The following is a 17399-nucleotide window of genomic DNA, read 5'->3' on the forward strand; positions in this document are numbered from 1 at the left end:
CTGCCTGACTTTGTTCTCCTGGACTTTGGTTTCCATGGCAACTTGGGGGTTGGGGAAGGTGGAGGGCCTGGCTCATGGCTGAAGTCCTGGAATACCCCCACCACCACCCCCCAAAAAAAAGTAAAAGAAAAAGAATGGGAATTTTTTTGGTAAAGACAGTGGTTCCTCCAAACAAAAGATGCCAGAGAGAAGCCAGGCCAGGTGGGATGCAAGAGTCTCTGACCCAGCTTTGCCTTGGGGTGGAGGGAGGCAAGGAGAAGCCTTTCAGCGCTTCCTGAGCCTCCTGGAAGAAGCCCGAGAAATCCACTTGCTCTGAATTAGGAGGGCAGCTCTGCTCCCCTCACTTTCAGCCTCAACAAGGCTCCACGACAGGGAAAACCTTCGTGGTTTACAAGGCCAAACAGGCTCAATGACTAGCTCTGGGGATAGGGTTAGGGTACTGGGTCTTCAGCCCACAGCTGAGACGGCAATGACATCTTTACTTTGCAAGCTAGGAGCCCTGCAGTGATCAGCCAAGGTTACAGAGCGAGTCGTAGCAACGGCGAGACTCCCACCCAGTGCTACCTATTCCATGGCCCGAGCAGCCTTTGGAGACAGCATAGCTGCACCTGACTATGATGCTGCTTGCCAGGGCTGACCAAGGAGGGAATGCGACAGCCGGAGAACAAGACCAGGTATTCCTCTATACACACAGGCCTGGTCTGAGGCTCCTGCAGTTCTGTCACTTCCAAACTCCCCAATGTCCTCCGGAGATCACCAGTTCTGATTCTCTCTCTGTGCAGGGACCGACATGGCATGTCAGGGAGACTGCCAGGCCTGCGTTCTCCAGTGTCCAGATCTCCCACACGTAGACCTAAGCCCAGGACTCGAGACCAGGAAAGGAGCCAAGGAGATGATGCCCAGACCCTCCTGCTCCAGCTCTACCCAACTTTTCCAGAACCTGCCCACCAGAGCCAGTCCCATTCCAGACCATGCCCTCCCCTGTGCCCTGGGAGGTTGAATGTGTGGGCATAGGGGCTGGCTTGGGCACCAGCTTTGCCTGGGTATTAGGACCTCTACTGCCCACTGCTAAGGTGAGAGGGTCAGGTCCTACCCTGGGGTCTGTGGGGCCAGCCTTTCCTTTCTTTGTTTGCTAGATAGAAAGGGAAACAAAGGCACAGAGGACAGAGACTTGCGCCAAGGTCTCAGAGGGACTCAGCACTGCCTCCAGTCACCTCTCCAGCTCTTCCTTCTTTCTAGGAGGCCTTGTGAGTCTGTTGCCACACTACCCAAGGCTCTGGCCCCAACCACCTCTACCATCCTGGTACACACCTCAAAGTTCCATTAGGCTAATAGGAAGTAGCAGAGCTAGGACTGACCCCAAGAGAGCCTGGCCCTCAGGGTATGGTGGGGCAAAGTGGGGGAAGAGGCCAAAGGTCATCTAGCCAGCGAGTGACCATCCTAAGATGCCATCCCATGGTGGGAGAGCACAACGATCCAGGGCCCAAGCTTCACAACCAGTGGACCCTGTCTCTGCCAACTGCTGCCTAGGGACCTTACCCAAGTCGCTCGACCTGTCTGCTTTACTCTCCTCATCTGTAAAGTGGAGAAAAGATGTAATCTGAAGTGTGTGGTGCAGGCCCAGCACAGAGGCAGTTAGTTCAAGAGCAGCTGTCCCTAGTGTGCCGGTGTCTGTGGCCCCAGGGTGGACGGCAGGTGGTAGTCAGAGAAGGAACCACAGCTGAGACATCAAGTCATGACCCAGGCCTCCCACCCCAGGCCGCTGCTAAGGTTCAACACCAGGAACACACAAAGACTAGAAATAATAACGCAGGCCTTTTATTTGCTCCAGCACTTGGCTACTGTGTGGCCTGAGGGTACCATGCTTTCCTGGAACCCTTGAGGGACGCCCCACTCAGGAGGCATCACATTCTGTGGTGGTCAGACTACAGCGTCCCTCTGGACCTCATCAGTCCAGAAGGCCCAGCTGCCACCACTGGTTCCCAGGACCAGCAAATGCCCTGAAACTGGAGAACTGTGTCCACCTCACCAGTGGCTTTCACAAGGCATTGGTTAAAATATTGCACTTGTATTGTAAGTTAGAAAAAACTGATGGGCAACGGTTTCCTATTACAGGACAAGTGCCAAACATCCAACTACCATTTAAATAAATAAGACTCAATGGGGGGGGGGGGAGTCTGAGCTGCAAGACCCAGCGGCCCCCAGGATGGCCCCAGAGCCCAGGCCTGGGTCTCTTGTCCCCCCACCCCCAGCCAGTTCTCTAAAGAACTTGGTCAGTGCGAAGTCTCCAAATCTCCAAAGCAGGGAGCTACAGCCCCCCATCTATGCTCCACCAGGACCCCTGATCTGTCAGGACCCTTGGGCTCCCTCGTACCGGAGTGGTGGGGACCTGATGTGACCAGTCCTTCTCCCACAGCAGCCTGGGCCCCTCTCAGTCCAGGCCTCGAATCCAAATGTCCATCTATCTGTCTGGAGATACAGCCTCTGGGGACTTGCTTGCCCCCTCAGTCGTGGCGGGGAAGGAGGCTAGTGGGCGGGGGGCCCACTTTACTCGGTGTGAATGTGAGCAGTATACCGGTGGTCCCTAAAGTGGGGGACTCATCTTCTTCTGGTTAATGAGGTCCAGGTAGAGGTCAGAGCGAAGAAAGCGAGGGTATGAGTCCTTCTCCATGAGCCCGAAGATACGCTTCTGAGCCAGGTCAAAGCAGCCCCGCGTGACGCTCTGCAGGTTGTCCCTGGTGTGCTCCCGTGTGTACGAGTCCAGGTTTACCTGTGGAGTCACAGGGTCACAGTCAGGACTTCTGTGAGGGCGTGAGTCTGGAGGCCAAGAAATCGGGGGCAGGAGCCGGTACAATCTCCCACCTCTAGTCTCCCTTGCACCGCACATCATATCACAAGGGGTCTCAGTGGTGGAGGCCTTCAGGCCACAGGACCCAAGTCCTGGTGTAGTCATTTGCTGATGGTGGTGCAGTTAACAGGGCAAGCAACACCACCAGGCAACCAGTTCATATACAGCAGGGTGACATCTGTGTGGCCTTCACTTGGGTTTTCTATCTCCAGGTTATGTAACACGTTCCTCCAAACTTGGAACTTGGCACACAACAGGCAGTCTATGAGGATTCCCTTCTATGATTAAGCTGACTCCCCTCAGTTTTAAAATAAATATTAGGGCTGAAGAGGTAGCTCAATAGTTAAGGCACTTGCCTGCAAAGCCAAAGGACCCCAGTTTGATTCCCCAGTACCCATGTAAAGCCAGATCTACAAAGTGGCACATGTGTCTGGAGTTAGTTTGCATTCATATTCTCTCTCTCTCTCTCTTCCTCTGTGTGTATGTGCGCGCGCACCTCTTTCTCTCTCACTCTCTCTAAAATAAATAAAATATTTAGACATAAGATAAAATCAGACTCTCCTCAGATCTGTTTGTGAGACTGTCATGAGGAATAAGCGTGTGAGAGCGCACATAAAGGACACAGCATGTGCAGACACCCAGCAGTGCCTGGACAGGGCCAGTCTTACTATGAACTGAATCCTGGTCTTGCCTGGCTCCACCTGGCAGACGGGACTCTAAGAGTTGCTCTGGTTTCTCCCTTTCCTGAGCCAACTCCTTGCAGTGGAAGGACCCCAAGGCCATGGGGACCAAGGGCCTGCAGTCCTACCTCCTTGCATGCCTGAATTGCGATGAATTCAGCAAAGATCTTCTTGGCTTTGGCTGCCATCTTGGACTGCGACTTGACCTTCTTGAAGTCCTCACAGGCCAGCCAGAACTCCAGGTTCTCCTCGCTGAACTCAGTGCGTAGGAAAGCCTGGAACACTTCTAAGCCATCTGTGAGAAAACCAGACCAGAGTGAGAGGCACAGCCAACACACCTTCTCCCAGGACCTTGAGGGGGGACATGCTGGGTTCCCATTCTCCTTCCCAGACATCCCGGAGCACTGGTGACATGGTGCTGACCCTGTGAATGTCATGTTCGGGGCTTTGGCCACATCTGTCCCCTATCTATTCCTTAATACCTTCATCTGTAAAACAAGGATCACTCATCCCGTCTCCTGGAACCCTGTGGCAATCAGAAGGGATCCTGCCCATGAGGCGGCAGGCACATTTGGCACACCAAGAGCCCTCAGTACATGGAAATGTTTATTGTTATTCTGGGAATATGGTCTGAGCACACAGGTCCCAACGGCCCGTGGCAGGCACAGCTAGCTCCCATGGGCACAGAAGGGCTGGCAGGAGCTGACTCTCAGGCCCAGTCAAAGACCCTACTTGGACCAAGCCTTTCCCTAGCGGGAAGGATACCTGGCTGGGCCCAGGAGAGACAAAGTCAGCTGCGGAGAGGCGGCGAGGGGGAAGGCAAGGGGAGACAGTGCGGCTGGCCCTACTTACGTCTGTGAAGCAGCAGCTTCTCCAGGGACTCACTCCATTTCAGAGCTTCCTCCGAGGTGGGCCTGGGGGTGAGGACAGGAACCACGAGGGCCATGAGACTGGGGCCACGGGGTGGGGGGGCATTCCTTCTCTCAGCTGCCTCAGGCCTAGGGTCGCTCTCAGCCCCCACCCTAACCTTGCCTGGGCTTCCTTCCTCAGGACAGCAGCTCTCCAAGGGCGCTGCTTGCAGGGTGTCAGGCTCTCCCACAAAAGTCCCTCCATCTCCCCAGAGTGGGAACCAGTGGACAAAGCCCTTTTCCAACCTCACTGCCCACCTGGCTCTGCAAGGGTCAAGTGCCCAAGTGTCCCACGGTTCCCAGAGGAACTTACTTAAAGGACTTCGTCATCTTGTCTGTCTTGCCAGCCTGCTGGGAGCCCGGAGATTCATTCCGTCGCCTGAAGATGGCCAGCTTGTTCTTCATGTCCTTGGCTCTGGGAGGGTAGAAGCAGAGGAGGAGTGATCAGCCTGGTCCGCACAACCCCTTACAAACATGGGGTGCATGAGGTCGTGGGCTGGGGTACCTACTCCTTCATGGTGTGCCGCCTCTGTAGGTTCCCATTGCGTGTGAGATACATGCCCCGGAGCATCTCTGGAGAGCCCCCCACCTTGAAGCCCAGGACACTGTCCACGAAGCACCTACGCGCCTCCCACCTGGGGCTGGGCTGCTGCGGCAGGAGGGTCCAGGCTGCGGATCCCAGAGTGCTTGAGCTCACGCCCTCACTGGATCCCTGGCTGGACACTGGACTCCCCGGCACAAACCCAGGCTGGGACTCAGACAGGCGGAGCCAGGAAATGGGAGGGCCCAGAGGGGGAGCAGAGAAAAAACAGCCCTTCTGGCCAACCCTGAGAGGCAGTTGTGAAAGGGGCATGTGTCTGCAAGGGACAACCTCTGGGGCCCCGCCTCCAGTAGGAAGCCAGACCCATTTATTTGTGACCAGCCTCCTTTTTACCATGGCAACAGGGAGGAGTTGGGGATCAAGTCAGCAAATTGTGGGGCAGGAAAGGGAGGGAAGGAGGCTCTTCCCACCAGGGTAGCAGGACTGGCTATTTTTAGCCAAGAACCATTTTTAGCCAGGCTGCTCCTCCCAGAGGCAAATTTGAGCCTCCAGAAAGCTGCTGGCAAGAAAGGGGTTAAAGACCTTCTGCTCTACTTTTCTCCCTTAGTCCCTGGTCCCTGCACAGGAGCGCTCCCAAAAGATATCCATGAATATATGGGGGCATGGCGGGGGGTTAGGCAAAATCTCAGGGCATTAAGTTTGAATAACCAGAAATGCAAACCCTATGCACTTTAAAAATAATTTGAAAGTTTCATTATTTTTATGCACAGTTTTGTGATTGAATAATTTTTCTTTTTTCATTTTCAGTTTGGGTCTCCATCCTTCTGAAGTTGTAAAGTGCTGACTAAAACCAAGGAGTCAGATGGAGAGCTTATTATCATGATTACTAAGTACCAAAGAATTTAAATAATTAAACTTTTCACAAGAGTGTATGGAATTTATCCTTCTGTGGTTACTTAAGCTTAAATGGCCCCAGGACCTATGAGATCCCTGTGTGGTTTAGGTAAGTGGCGGCGCTGTCCTGGAGGAGACCGACTGCCCACCTCTGGAGCTCGCCAGCCTTGAGTTCAGAGCCCAGGTCCGCACACTCAGCTGCTGTGTGCCCTTTGTCCAGTTTAACACCTCTGGGCATCACATTCCCTGTTAAGCAGGGGTGATGCAGCTCCCACCAGCTTGGGTGTTTAGGGCTCAGGATAAAAGGCTGCATACAGCCAGCACCTAGTGCAAAGGCGCTGGGGCATAGAACACTGTGGTCACATCTATCCTGGAGGCCTGGGGCAGCTGCCCAGAGATGGATTCCCTCAGTAGTAGGTTCCAATCCAATGAGATAAAGCCAAAGAGTCCAGAGACCAGCCCTTAGTTCTCTCTGGTTGAGGATGGAAAATCTCAGGAGAGTCCTAGGGATCAGCCAGCAAGAAGCCTGCTTCCTGGGAGCCCCGTGTGGGGTGCAGGGACCCTCAGCTCAGAACTGGTACCAGCGGTGAGAGCTCAAGGAGCCACAGTGGGGATGGGCCTCAGGTGAGATTCAATACACAGGGTACCTTCGTCCCCCTGGGCTCCTGCTCAATGGTGGGTGCCCATAAGTCTGCTCCTCCTATCTCCAGAGGCTCATGCCTTGGGGTACAAGGAAACAGGAGGACCCGACCATCGGAAACAGCACACAGACTTTGTCAAGAGGCACCATAAACAAATCTCCAGAAGCAATGAGGTGGGGGGGGGGGGGCTGGACATGGCCTGAAAGGTTTGGGGCACTTGGGACACTGAAGCTAAGTCAACAGCACCCCCTCCTGGCAATTCCTGAAACAGCATTCAGGAGCTCCACGGGAGAAAGGGAAACTGTCAGTTCAGCCCTTTCTCAGGTCGCTCAAAGGCCCAGAGGGTGCCAAGGATTTGTCCACGTCACAGAATGACTCAGAGGCTGGGCAGGACCACAGGACCCTGGCTGCACCTCTGGTTCGCTGTAGCTTCTAGGCACCAAGTCACACCTCTCACTTAGGATGACCTACCCTGTGGCCACCACAAAAGGTCAAGATCCCACTGTCCCTTGGTGTCTGTTTAAGTTCTTGGCAGTGACTAGATGCAGCCCTTCCTTCTCCCCAGCCATTCCCCATCCAGAAGAGCCCCTTCCTGCGGCAGAGGAAATGGGGGTGCCAAGAAGGAGCTCCCAGACAAGGAGGAAGAATGAGGATGAGGGTCTTTCCAACCTACAGGTTTTTGCTCTTTCTCTTCCGGGAGGTGTCATCATCATCCCCAAGATCAGGCCCGCTCATCTGCAGACAACACAGATACAATGTCATTTAGTGTTTAGGAGCCCACAGCTACAAGAGCCCCTGAGACACATCGCTCCAAGCACCCCATGCTTGACAGGACAGAAGAGGGAGAGAGACCCCTTGACTGGGCGTGGCCTGTTCAGAGGCAGAGCACACCCCTCCACCGCCCCCAGGCCAAGAGATCCCCTCTAAGCTAGCTGGTGAGAAGCAGAGGATGGAGTTGGAGATACATCACTGCTCAGGCAGCTGGAATAGTGGGTGAGTGGGGCTCCAGATAATCTTCTGCTGTGAGCCTTGGCCAATTACTGCCCCTTCCTGAGGGTTTATTCCTTAATTTCCTTTTTTAAAACATTTTTTAATACTTTGTTTATATTTGAGAGGGGAAGAATGGGTGTGCCAGGGCCTCTAGCCACTACAAACGAACTTCAGATGCATGCACCTCCTTGTACATTTCAAGGTAGGGTCTCACTCTAGCTCAGGCTGACCTGGAATTCACTATGGAGTTTCAGGGTGGCCTCGAACTCACAGCGATCCTCCTACCTCTGCTTCCCAAGTGCTGGGATTAAAGGTGTGCACCACCACGCCTGGCCATTGAACTCCTTTTTTATTTTGTATGTGTGTGTGTGTATGTCCTGTGTGCATGGAGGTGAGTGTGTGTGTGTGGAGGTGCGTGTGCATGTGTGAGCATGTGTATGGACGCCAGCATAGGACCACCTTGGGTATTGGGTATTGTTCATCAGGTACACCATCCACCTTTGAGACAAGGTCTCTCTTTGGCCTAGAGCTGGCCAAGTAGGCTAGTCTGGCTGTCCAGCAAGCCCCAGGGATCCTCCTGGCTCTGCAGGTGGATGAATAAATTACACTTTCACTTATGGAGCTCACATTATAGATGAGATTAAAATGGACATAAGGTAGCTTCTGTCCCATTAATCCTCATAGTAGGTTCATAAAGTAAACAAAGGAACAGAGCCACTTGCCCCAGGGACAGCTAACATTTAAGTGACAGCAGCATGTCAAGTAGCAGAATGCCACACTGTGTTTCCAGGGAAAGACTCAGGAAAAGCTGCCTCCTTCCTGAGACTGCTGCCCCCACCAGAGCGGGAAACGTGTGTGTACGTGCACACGGCGACACACGCCCACACCCACGTGCTGGGGAGCCTGGGCATAGGTCCTGCCACCAGCAACTCAGTAGATGTCTTCCAGCCCTTCAGCTTTGCTTTGTAGCAATGGTGGAGGCACGATGATGGGCAGCCTCCAAGAACGGGATGAAGTCGGGGCTCCCGTGCACAGCCGTGGTACACACAGTGCCCTCAGTAGCTCCTCCCCCACCCCCACCCCCACAGGCTGTAGTCTCAAACCTTGCTCAGCAATGATCAGAGCCCCCACCCGTGGGAAAAGGCCCACTGAGCTGGGTTTCCTCCCATTCTAACCTCAGCTTCCGCACTTTATCAGCCCCACACAATGGGCCTGGGGACCACTCCCACAGGCCACCATCCCCAGCTTCTGCACTTCTGGGAAATGGGCTTTTCCTTCCACTAGGGGTGGCAGGGGGAGGGGGAGTGTCTTCAGCAGGGACCAATTCAAATCCAGCATTATGACTGAGGCCTGGGCAGCTCTGTACTCAGCTCCCACAAGTAGCCAGGAAACCTGGGCACCCGAGAAAGGGGAGGCCTGTGGCCAGAAAGATCAGAGACTGTGATGGAAAGGCAAGGTCTGAGTCATAATCCTTGAACCTCCCAAATCTGCATGCTGGATACAACCTTAGGCCTTGAATGGGTTCAGAGTGACCCCCAAGACCCTCTTTCTCCAGGCCCACTGTAATGGTGTGTGTGTATGTATGTATGTGTGTGTGTGTGTGTGTGTGTGTATATATATATATATATATATATATATATATGTTTGATTTTTATGAGGTAAGGTTTCACTCTAGCTCAGACTGATCTGGGAATTAATTATGTAGTCTCAGGGTGGCCTCGAACTCATGGTGATCCTCCTACCTTGGCCTCCTACTGAGGCCTACTCAGCCTCCGGAGTGCTGGGACTAAAGGCGTGTGCCATCACACCCAGCTATAATGGTTTATATTGATTGTCAATGATAGAACCTAGAATTACCAAGAAAACTAAATCTCTGGGCATGCCTGTGAGGGGCTGCCTAAATTAGATTAGCTTTTGGGCATGGCTGTGAAGGATTATCTCAACTAGAGCTATTTCAGGTGGGAAGACCCAGCTAAGGTGGGCAGCACGATTCCATGGGCTGGGGTCCTGGACTCTGTGAAAAGGAGACAGCTGGCTGAACAGCAGCGCTCGTCACTCCCATTCCTGCTTGCCTGTGCCGATGTGACCAGCTGCTTCATGCTCCTGCTGCCATGCCTTCCATGCTGTGACAGACTGTAACCTCCAAAACAAGCCCCTTCCTGCCTTAAAGTGCTTCTGGTCAGATATTTGATTACAGAAATGAGAAAGTAACTAAAATACCCGCTCAGGGCCAAGCTTGCAAAGGGAAGCTCCTTCCACCAGCCCCTCCAAGGAGACAGAGGTGAGCCCAGAGCCACTGGCCCTCCCCTACATGCCTGCGGGATCCCCTGGGCCTTCCTAGCCTCACCTCATCACCTCTAGGGACTGGGATCTCACTGCCTCTTGGAATGATAACTGTAATTCTTATTGTCATTACCACTGTAATGATACTCACGATTAAGAGTGTAACCTCTAAATGGCCTGGATTTGAATCCTAGCTCAAACACACATTAGCTAATTGACCTTCGCTGTGTTCCATATGCTCTCTGGGCCTCAGTTCCTTCATTGGAAAAATGAGCATCATAACTAACAAGATCCACCACCTCCAAGCTGTGAGATCTGAACAAGTAAACATGGGGGAGGTGCTCAGCACCCACCAACTATTGTGGGGTTTGTGATCATTTGCTGGGTACTCACTATATGCCAGGTGCTGTGTGAAAGTGTGCCAATGTATATTATCCTTAATTTAATTTATCCTAATTTAATCCTTACAACAACTCTAAGAGCTATTTGCTGTCTTTCTGCCCAGCTTGCAGCCAAAGAAACTGAGGCCCAGAGCAGTGAGGTCACATGGCTGGGCTCCTTAGCTGGCAAGCCTCAGTTAATTTGGGGTCTGAATCCATATCCCAGTGGGGGTCCAGAGTACCTTTGTGATCAGGACTCTAGTTGGTTTCTGACTGCTGGGGTCACATATATGGCTGCCAAGCTGGACCCCATGTGTGGTCTAAATGCCAAACTTACTTACTTGGACATGGGAAATAATCCTTCTTTAGGCTTTCTTGAAAATAGAACCCTTGAAAGCATTATCACACCCTGAATCTGGAGGGCATTTCAGAGTTCTCTGGTCTGCCTGAGACCTCAGCTGGAAGCTTAGCACTGTGGGCTGGCACCCTCCATTGACAGCCCCCCGGGAGGGCAGGGAAGAAATGGCCAGGGAAGGACCATCGCCCATGTTCTCCTCACTGTCAAAGAATGACCACACCAGGCTGGGGTGCCACACAATGTCAGCGTCCTGGGCTCAGACACAGATTCACCCAGTGGGGCTCCTCTGGAGACCCAGGGACAGTCCTGACTACAGACCCACTGGATCCTCTCTGCAGAGCCACCAAACCCTAGCAGCAGGGGGTGCCCTGGACCAATTTAGCTGGACACATGGGCCCAGTGGGCGGTACACTAGTTAACCCCATAGTTCTCCCCACCTCAGTGGCCCTCCTTTGAGACTACCAAGACCAAGCAGACCACCTCGGAAGTCTGTGTGGCTCTAACTCCAACTCACGGTAGAATTTTCTCAGGATGCACGGGGGCAGGATGGAGGCAGTAGGACAGGTGCAAAACTGGGACTGTCACCCTGTAGCAAGCAACTACAGCTTATCCACACCGCAGCACACATGACCAGCCCAAGGCTATGCCATCTCTGCCTGGCTTTCCTGGGTCTTACATTATCATAAGATCAATGTCCTGTGCTCTGGTGTTTTTGTTTTTTTTTTTTTAAATGCTTCCAGCAAAGAGCTTTCTATGCACTACTGCTTTGAATCCCTGGGCCAATCTTAGGAACCCTTCACTGTCCCATTTGACAAGAGGAAAGTGGAGTTCAGAGAAAGAAGTAGGTCAGCCAAGGTTTCAGAGCCAGAAAGGAGGAGGCAGCGCTGAGACCCCAACAGATCTACCTGGCTCCCCAGCTGAAGACTTTGCCCTCTTCACCTCTTCTCTGGATCCCGGCGAGCCAGGCCCAAGCCAGGATAGTAGAAGTCTTAGGGGAACATGCTACCTCCCCTTCTGCTAGCCCCTACCCTTGACCCTTCGTCAGCATGAAATGTGCAGAGCTCCAGGTAGAGCCAAATGACTCACTATGTGGCCTGGCACAAAACAGTCTCAGCACCTCCCTATAAGCCGACCACCAGAAGTGGTGGCTCAATCTTGTAATCTCAGCATTCATGAGGCTGAAGCGGGAGGATTGTCGTGAGTTTGAGGCCAGCCTAGGCTATAGTGTGAGACCCTCTCTCAGAAATAAATACATGACTGAATAAATTAATGAACTAGAAATGTGACGGTCAGGAAAGAATACCATGGTTTTCTGCACATGGGGATAAAACTATTACCACACTTGATCCAGCTGCCGTTCCACTTCCTTGCTCCTCTCATCCTCCCTGTGATAGTCTGCATGTTAAATGTCCCCCATAGCTTCATCTTTGATCCCCAGCTGGTAGAGCCTTTGGGGATGGATCCTTGTTGGAAGAGGTGTGTCACCAGGGGCTAGCCTTAGAACTTTGGAGTCCAGCCTCCTTGCCAGCCCTAGATAGCTCGCTTTTGCTGCTTCCTCCCAGATGATGTGACAATATGTGATGCCCTGGCTGTCTGCTCTGCCATGCTTTCTGTGACATGATGAAACATCCCCTTGAAACTGTAAAAATGAAATTAACCCCTCCCTTCCATAAGCTGCTTCCGGTTGAGTATCTTGACCAGCAAGGAAAAGGAAACAGCAACACTGCCCTTGTACGGGCATCAAGTGCCACACTCTACATTAACCTCCTCTGTCAAGCTAGTTCACCTTCCCAGCAGCCCTGTGCAGAATCATTATCACACACACTTTCTAATAAGGAAACCGCGGTTCAGAGAGGGCAAGGATTGGCTTAAGGCCCGCTATCAGTGAGGGATGGCACTAAGCCAAGTGCTTGTCTAGTCTAGGCTTCATGTCTCCCCTGCTTAGGATGGCTTCCTTTCCGAAGCTGACAGCTGGAGGGAGCAGGATGAGGCTGATGAAGGACACAAGGCCTGGAGGCCACATGGGAAGGAGGTCAACATCGGGCTCAGGATGGCCTCTGAGATCTCTGCCAGGTCAGTCAGTCACTCAAGCCCAAGACAGGAGGTGACAAGGAGGAAGTAACCGTGGAGAATGGGGAACAGGGGGTACCAGTGGGACCTTTGGGCAGCCAAAGAAAGAATCTGAGGTAAGAAAGAGTTGGGGCAGGCCTGCTGGTGTCCCAAGTGGAAGCCGCTGTCCTCAGATAGGAACTGGGGTCAACCAAACTGAGGAACTACATTGAGATGTTTGTGTGAATGTGTGTGAATGTCTCTATATAAATATTTGCACTGGAACGAGAATGGTGGAGGGAGCAGAACAAGAAAGGAAGGACCTGGTGGAGGTCAGGACTGGGAGGCCCAAGGCAGGCGATGGCCCCTTGATTCTCTGAACCTCCTCCAGAAAGGAGTGGCCTGGCTTGATGGAACAGAGTTCTGGGCTTTTGTCTATAGCACTGGGTTCAAGAAACAGCCCTGGGTGGTAGTGGCCCGCAAGGTCAGACACACATCACAGACTGGAGGGGCACTTGTTTAAAATGCAAAGTCTGGTCATCCACCGTCCCTGGAAATTCTATCTGAGGGCCAGGGGCTGGGGACTAGAAGTCACATGTAAATAACCTCCCCTGGTGTTGTCAGAGCACACCATGCCTTGAAAGCCACAACCTTGAGGATCACTTTCAGATGAACAAACAGAGCTCATCCCAGCCCCTCTGGGATTTAGTTTCTGGGCCCAAAGTTTACAGCCCTTCCTGTAAGGGCCCAGCTCCTTCCAGTCTGACCATCTTTCAGGAAGAAAGTGTCTTTCCACATGCAGGGTCTGTGGTATTTCTAGAGGCTAGGAAGCTGGGAAGGCTTCAGAAGTTGTGTGACTTGGCAGAAAAGTGTTGTGCTGCCTGCCACGGGACTAGACAGGGAATGGCAGCACGCACGGCATGCGTCTGTCTTAGGATTGCCCTGCTCTAGCCTCATTTCAGCTTATTCTAAATGTACTTGCTGTCCAGGCCCCACTGCCTGAGGGCTGAGGGCCCCGAAGTTTCTCAGATGTCTAAGGGTCAGCTGCACTCCCACCTAGCCACACACCATTGTCATAACGACACCTCACACTGCTGTCACCCTCGATGAAGGAGTGAAGTGAGCACTCCCTGAAGGCTTCATCTGAAGTGTAATGTCAATCATGTCCTTAGGCCCCAGGCTCTTTCAGCTCACCCTCACCCACTCCAGTGCTACAAAGCCCTAGTTTTCAGGGAAGGAAAGCAAGGCTCAGAGGATCCAGTGACTCACCCAAGACCACATACTAGTAAGAGACAGAGCCCAGGCTCACATTGGCTGGTGGGCTTAAAGGTCACCATGCAGTGTGTTCCCAGCCCACATAGAGAGCATGCGAGCCTCACCCACCAGTTCTGCAGCCCTTGATGTGGCACTGAGCACAGGGCCTGGCACATAGCAGGAGAGCCATAAACACTTATTTGCTTATTTATAAATATTTGCACGAGGCAAAGAGCATAATGCTTGAGAGTTCCAGCCCCAGAGCCTGATCCTGATTCTGGGTCAGACTCTTATACACTGTGTGATCTGAGGTGAGTCACAGAACCTCTCTGTATATCAGACTTTTCATCTGTAAAACGGACAAAAAAAATACTGTCTATTTTACTGGGCTACTGGAAGAATTAATGCACTAATGCAAAGTGCTCAGCATAATACTGGCACAGAATAAACGTATGCCATCTTTGTTGTGGGCTGATAGATTTCTAGCCTGGCCGGGCCTGGACCAGATCTAAACTGTAACTCTATTTCTCCGGCTGCTCTCTCGGACCTTTTAAATCCAAATACAGGACTGGAGACATGGCTTAGCAGTTAAGCGCTTGCCTGTGAAGCCTAAGGACCCCGGTTTGAGGCTCGATTCCCCAGGACCCACGTTAGCCAGATGCACAAGGGGGCGCAAGCATCTGGAGTTCGTTTGCAGTGGCTAGAGGCCCTGGCACACCCATTCTCTCTCTCTCTCTCTCTCTCTCTCTCTCTCTGCCTCTTTTTCTTTCTGTCTGTCACTCTTAAATAAATAAATAAATAAAAAGAATAAATCCAAATGCATAATGTCCTGAGCAGTATCACACTTGCTCTGCCTCCTATGGGGACCAGAGGACAATGGAACCATGGAGACATAGCATCTAAGTGTTCAGTCCAGGTGCAAGGCCAGGGTCTGATTTCTAGATGCTTCTAAGTCTAATGAGCAGAAGCTTCGTTCACTGGGCTGCCTCCCGAGGAGCAGGGGTAGGACAGGGTGGCCACTCCTTCCTGGCAGCTGCTGGACTCCTGGATGTCCTTCCCCACCTCCTGTACCTGCCTCTTGCCCTTGTCTTCTTACCTTCCTGTGTCCCGTGAAGAAAAGCGAAAGGTGGTGCATGGAGCCTCCATTGCGGCCCAGTTCCTTCTTAAGGGTGCGGGGTGAAGGGATGGCCCAGTTAGACGCAGTGCCCTCACCATCGGAGCAGTGCAAGGTGGTATCTGAGGAGAAGCAGGGTCCGCGGGCCTCCTGCAGCAGGCTGCCCTCGCTGTGCGTCCGGCGCCGCAGCGAGTTCTGCACGCGCAGCGAGAGGCCGCCCTCGGCGCCCTGGCCAGTCTCGATCAGGCTGCTGCGCTTGGCCTCGTTGCGTTCCCCATAGTTATCATCACTAGTGTCTTCCTCTTCATCTTCCTCTACCTCCCCGCCCTCCTCGGCCTCTTCTGTATCCTCTTCATCACCAGAACTGCCCCCCTGGGCTCCAGCCTGCTGGCTGTAGGCACTATCCAGCCGGACCTCAGGAATCACAAAGCTGGGTCTAGAGGCCACTGGTGGGGCTGTGGTGGTGACTGGTGGTTCCCCAGAACAGGGGGTCTGCTCAGCAAGGGCCTCTGCTGGGAGGGAGCCCTGGCTAGGAGGTGTGTCTTGACAGGGTGGAAGGTCCTGGATGGGGAGTTCTGGGGTGGCAGGGATGTCTTGGCTGAGCTCCAGGTCTTGGCTAGAAGTGGGTTCTTGACCAGCAGGAAGAGACTGGCAAGATGGGAGGTCTGGGACCAGAGGGGACTCCTGATCTGATGGCAAGTCCTTGCTCGTCGGGGCTTCCGGAACTTGAGTAGGTTCACTCGATTGTGGCTCTGGGCCAGAAGCAGCCTCCTGCCCCAGAGAAGAGTCCTTGTTGGATGGGAGGTCTTTTCCTGGAGGAGGCTCCTGGCCAGGAGAGGGGTCCTTGCTGGCTGCAGCATCCTCAGCACCTGGCCCCTTTCCCTCCTCCAGGGGCATCTCTTTCTTTTCATCTGTTTCTGTCTCAAACATCTGAGAAATAACAAGAAAACAAGGAAGGCTTATAAGAGAAGGCTCCAAGATGCCAGACAGTGTATTCCAGCCAGCTTACAGAGGCTGATAGAAAACCTAGCACCCCACACTCACAAAGTCTAAGTGACAGACAGAAGCACCCTTGTCTCCTGGCTTGAAACTTCAGCTCTATGCATGGCACAGCTGGCCACCTGGGAAGAGCCATGGGTCTGTCTCCTGCTGGGTACTAGGAGTCATGTTGGCCTAAACTCTCTCTGTCTTGTCACTGTTCTCACTTGACAGCAAAGGAAACAGAGTGACTGCCTGCGTGAGTGACGGAGACACTAGGCAGTCTGCTTTCATGGACCAGAACCAGACCAAACCCCAAACCAGAAGACCCAGTGAGCAGCAGAACTCTGAACCTCACCAGTGGGTCTCTCCACCAGAACCAACAATTAAAACGAAAATCCAACTGAATCATTCAAACCATAATTTGCTCTAAATGTGAAGTATATTTTTAAAACTAGAAAACTGGAGTGAAACCAGAGCTGTCAAATATTACCCACACCTGGAATGCCAGATGTCACAGGCACACAGAGCCTCACTGAGGGATCTTCCAACGGGTGTGGAAGAATCTCAAGAGATTTTTTTTTTTTTAAAGGTCACTTCCTGCCTCACATGCACCTCAAGGAGCCCTGAGGGTTTTTCCAGGTTCTGGCAGTAGAGCTTGTTTGTAAAGGGCGAAATAGTCCAGTGATAAGAACACAAGAAGCAGCTATCTCACAGGGGAGAGTGGTACAAAAACCACCCAAGCGTCCACAGTGCGGTGGGAGCATGCGCTGGGAAGCAGGCCCCAGACCTGGGCGAGGCTCAGCCCACTCAAGGACAAGGACTTAGAATGCTGATGCTAAAACTAGTTAGAGCCCAGGTCTTGTTCTCCAAAGAGCCATATCCATGAGCTCACAGTGGCTGTCATTATCTGAACAAGACATGCATAATATTGGGCCAATCAACATGTTGTCATGGATGATGAAGGAGGGCCAAAAGAAAAAAAAGAAGGACCAGTTGGAAAGAAGGGGTCAGTGGAAAGAGGATGGGAGAGGAGGAAATAAAAGCAAGTAATGAGAGATTATTATCAAAATACATTATATGTAGGTATAAAAATTGTCAATAAAAAACTTTTGGGGGGCTGGAGAAATGGCTTTGCGGTTAAGATGCTTGCCTGCAACGCCTAAGGACGCAGGTTCCATTTCGCAGAACCCACATAAGCCAGATGCACATGGTGGTGCATGTGTCTGGCGTTCATTTGCAGTGGCCAGAGGTCCTTATGTGCCCATTCTCTCCCTAAACAGCAGGTCCCCCAAGAACAAGGGTTCCAGTCTCTTGTATAGAGATCATGAATGGCTAAGAGTGAATGGCCTGGTCGTGGCTTGGCGGGGGGAGGGGGGCCTGCAGGGTGCTGTACCCGCAGGTCAGAGGTCACTCTGGCACCTGGGAGCACAGGGTGAATGTGAAAGCACACTGTGGGAAGAGCTTGAGTCTGTGATCAG

The 17399-nt window shown here is 52.6% G+C and overlaps 1 protein-coding gene across 10 annotated transcripts in view; it reads right to left on the bottom strand.

Annotated features, from left to right (window-relative positions):
• Nucleotides 1–1802: 1802 nt before the first annotated feature.
• Nucleotides 1803–17399, bottom strand: part of LOC101593628 (regulator of G protein signaling 3) — a 204278-nt gene continuing 188681 nt past the window's right edge. For 8 of the 10 annotated variants that reach the window (XM_045158624.1, XM_045158617.1, XM_004662721.2 and 5 more), the window contains 6 exons: nucleotides 14923–15870; nucleotides 7186–7247; nucleotides 4750–4851; nucleotides 4381–4442; nucleotides 3657–3823; nucleotides 1803–2770 (listed from right to left, as the gene is read on the bottom strand). In XM_045158624.1, coding sequence (XP_045014559.1) covers nucleotides 2585–2770; nucleotides 3657–3823; nucleotides 4381–4442; nucleotides 4750–4851; nucleotides 7186–7247; nucleotides 14923–15870 — 1527 coding nt within the window. In that variant the 3' untranslated portion in view covers nucleotides 1803–2584. Of the gene's footprint in view, nucleotides 2771–3656; nucleotides 3824–4380; nucleotides 4443–4749; nucleotides 4852–4945; nucleotides 5374–7185; nucleotides 7248–14922; nucleotides 15871–17399 lie in introns of those variants that run through there. The other 2 variants (XM_004662727.2, XM_045158685.1) reach the window with 2 other exon arrangements.

The sequence above is a fragment of the Jaculus jaculus genome, chromosome 1, assembly GCF_020740685.1.
Source record: "Jaculus jaculus isolate mJacJac1 chromosome 1, mJacJac1.mat.Y.cur, whole genome shotgun sequence".
NCBI classification, from domain to species: Eukaryota; Metazoa; Chordata; class Mammalia; order Rodentia; family Dipodidae; genus Jaculus; species Jaculus jaculus.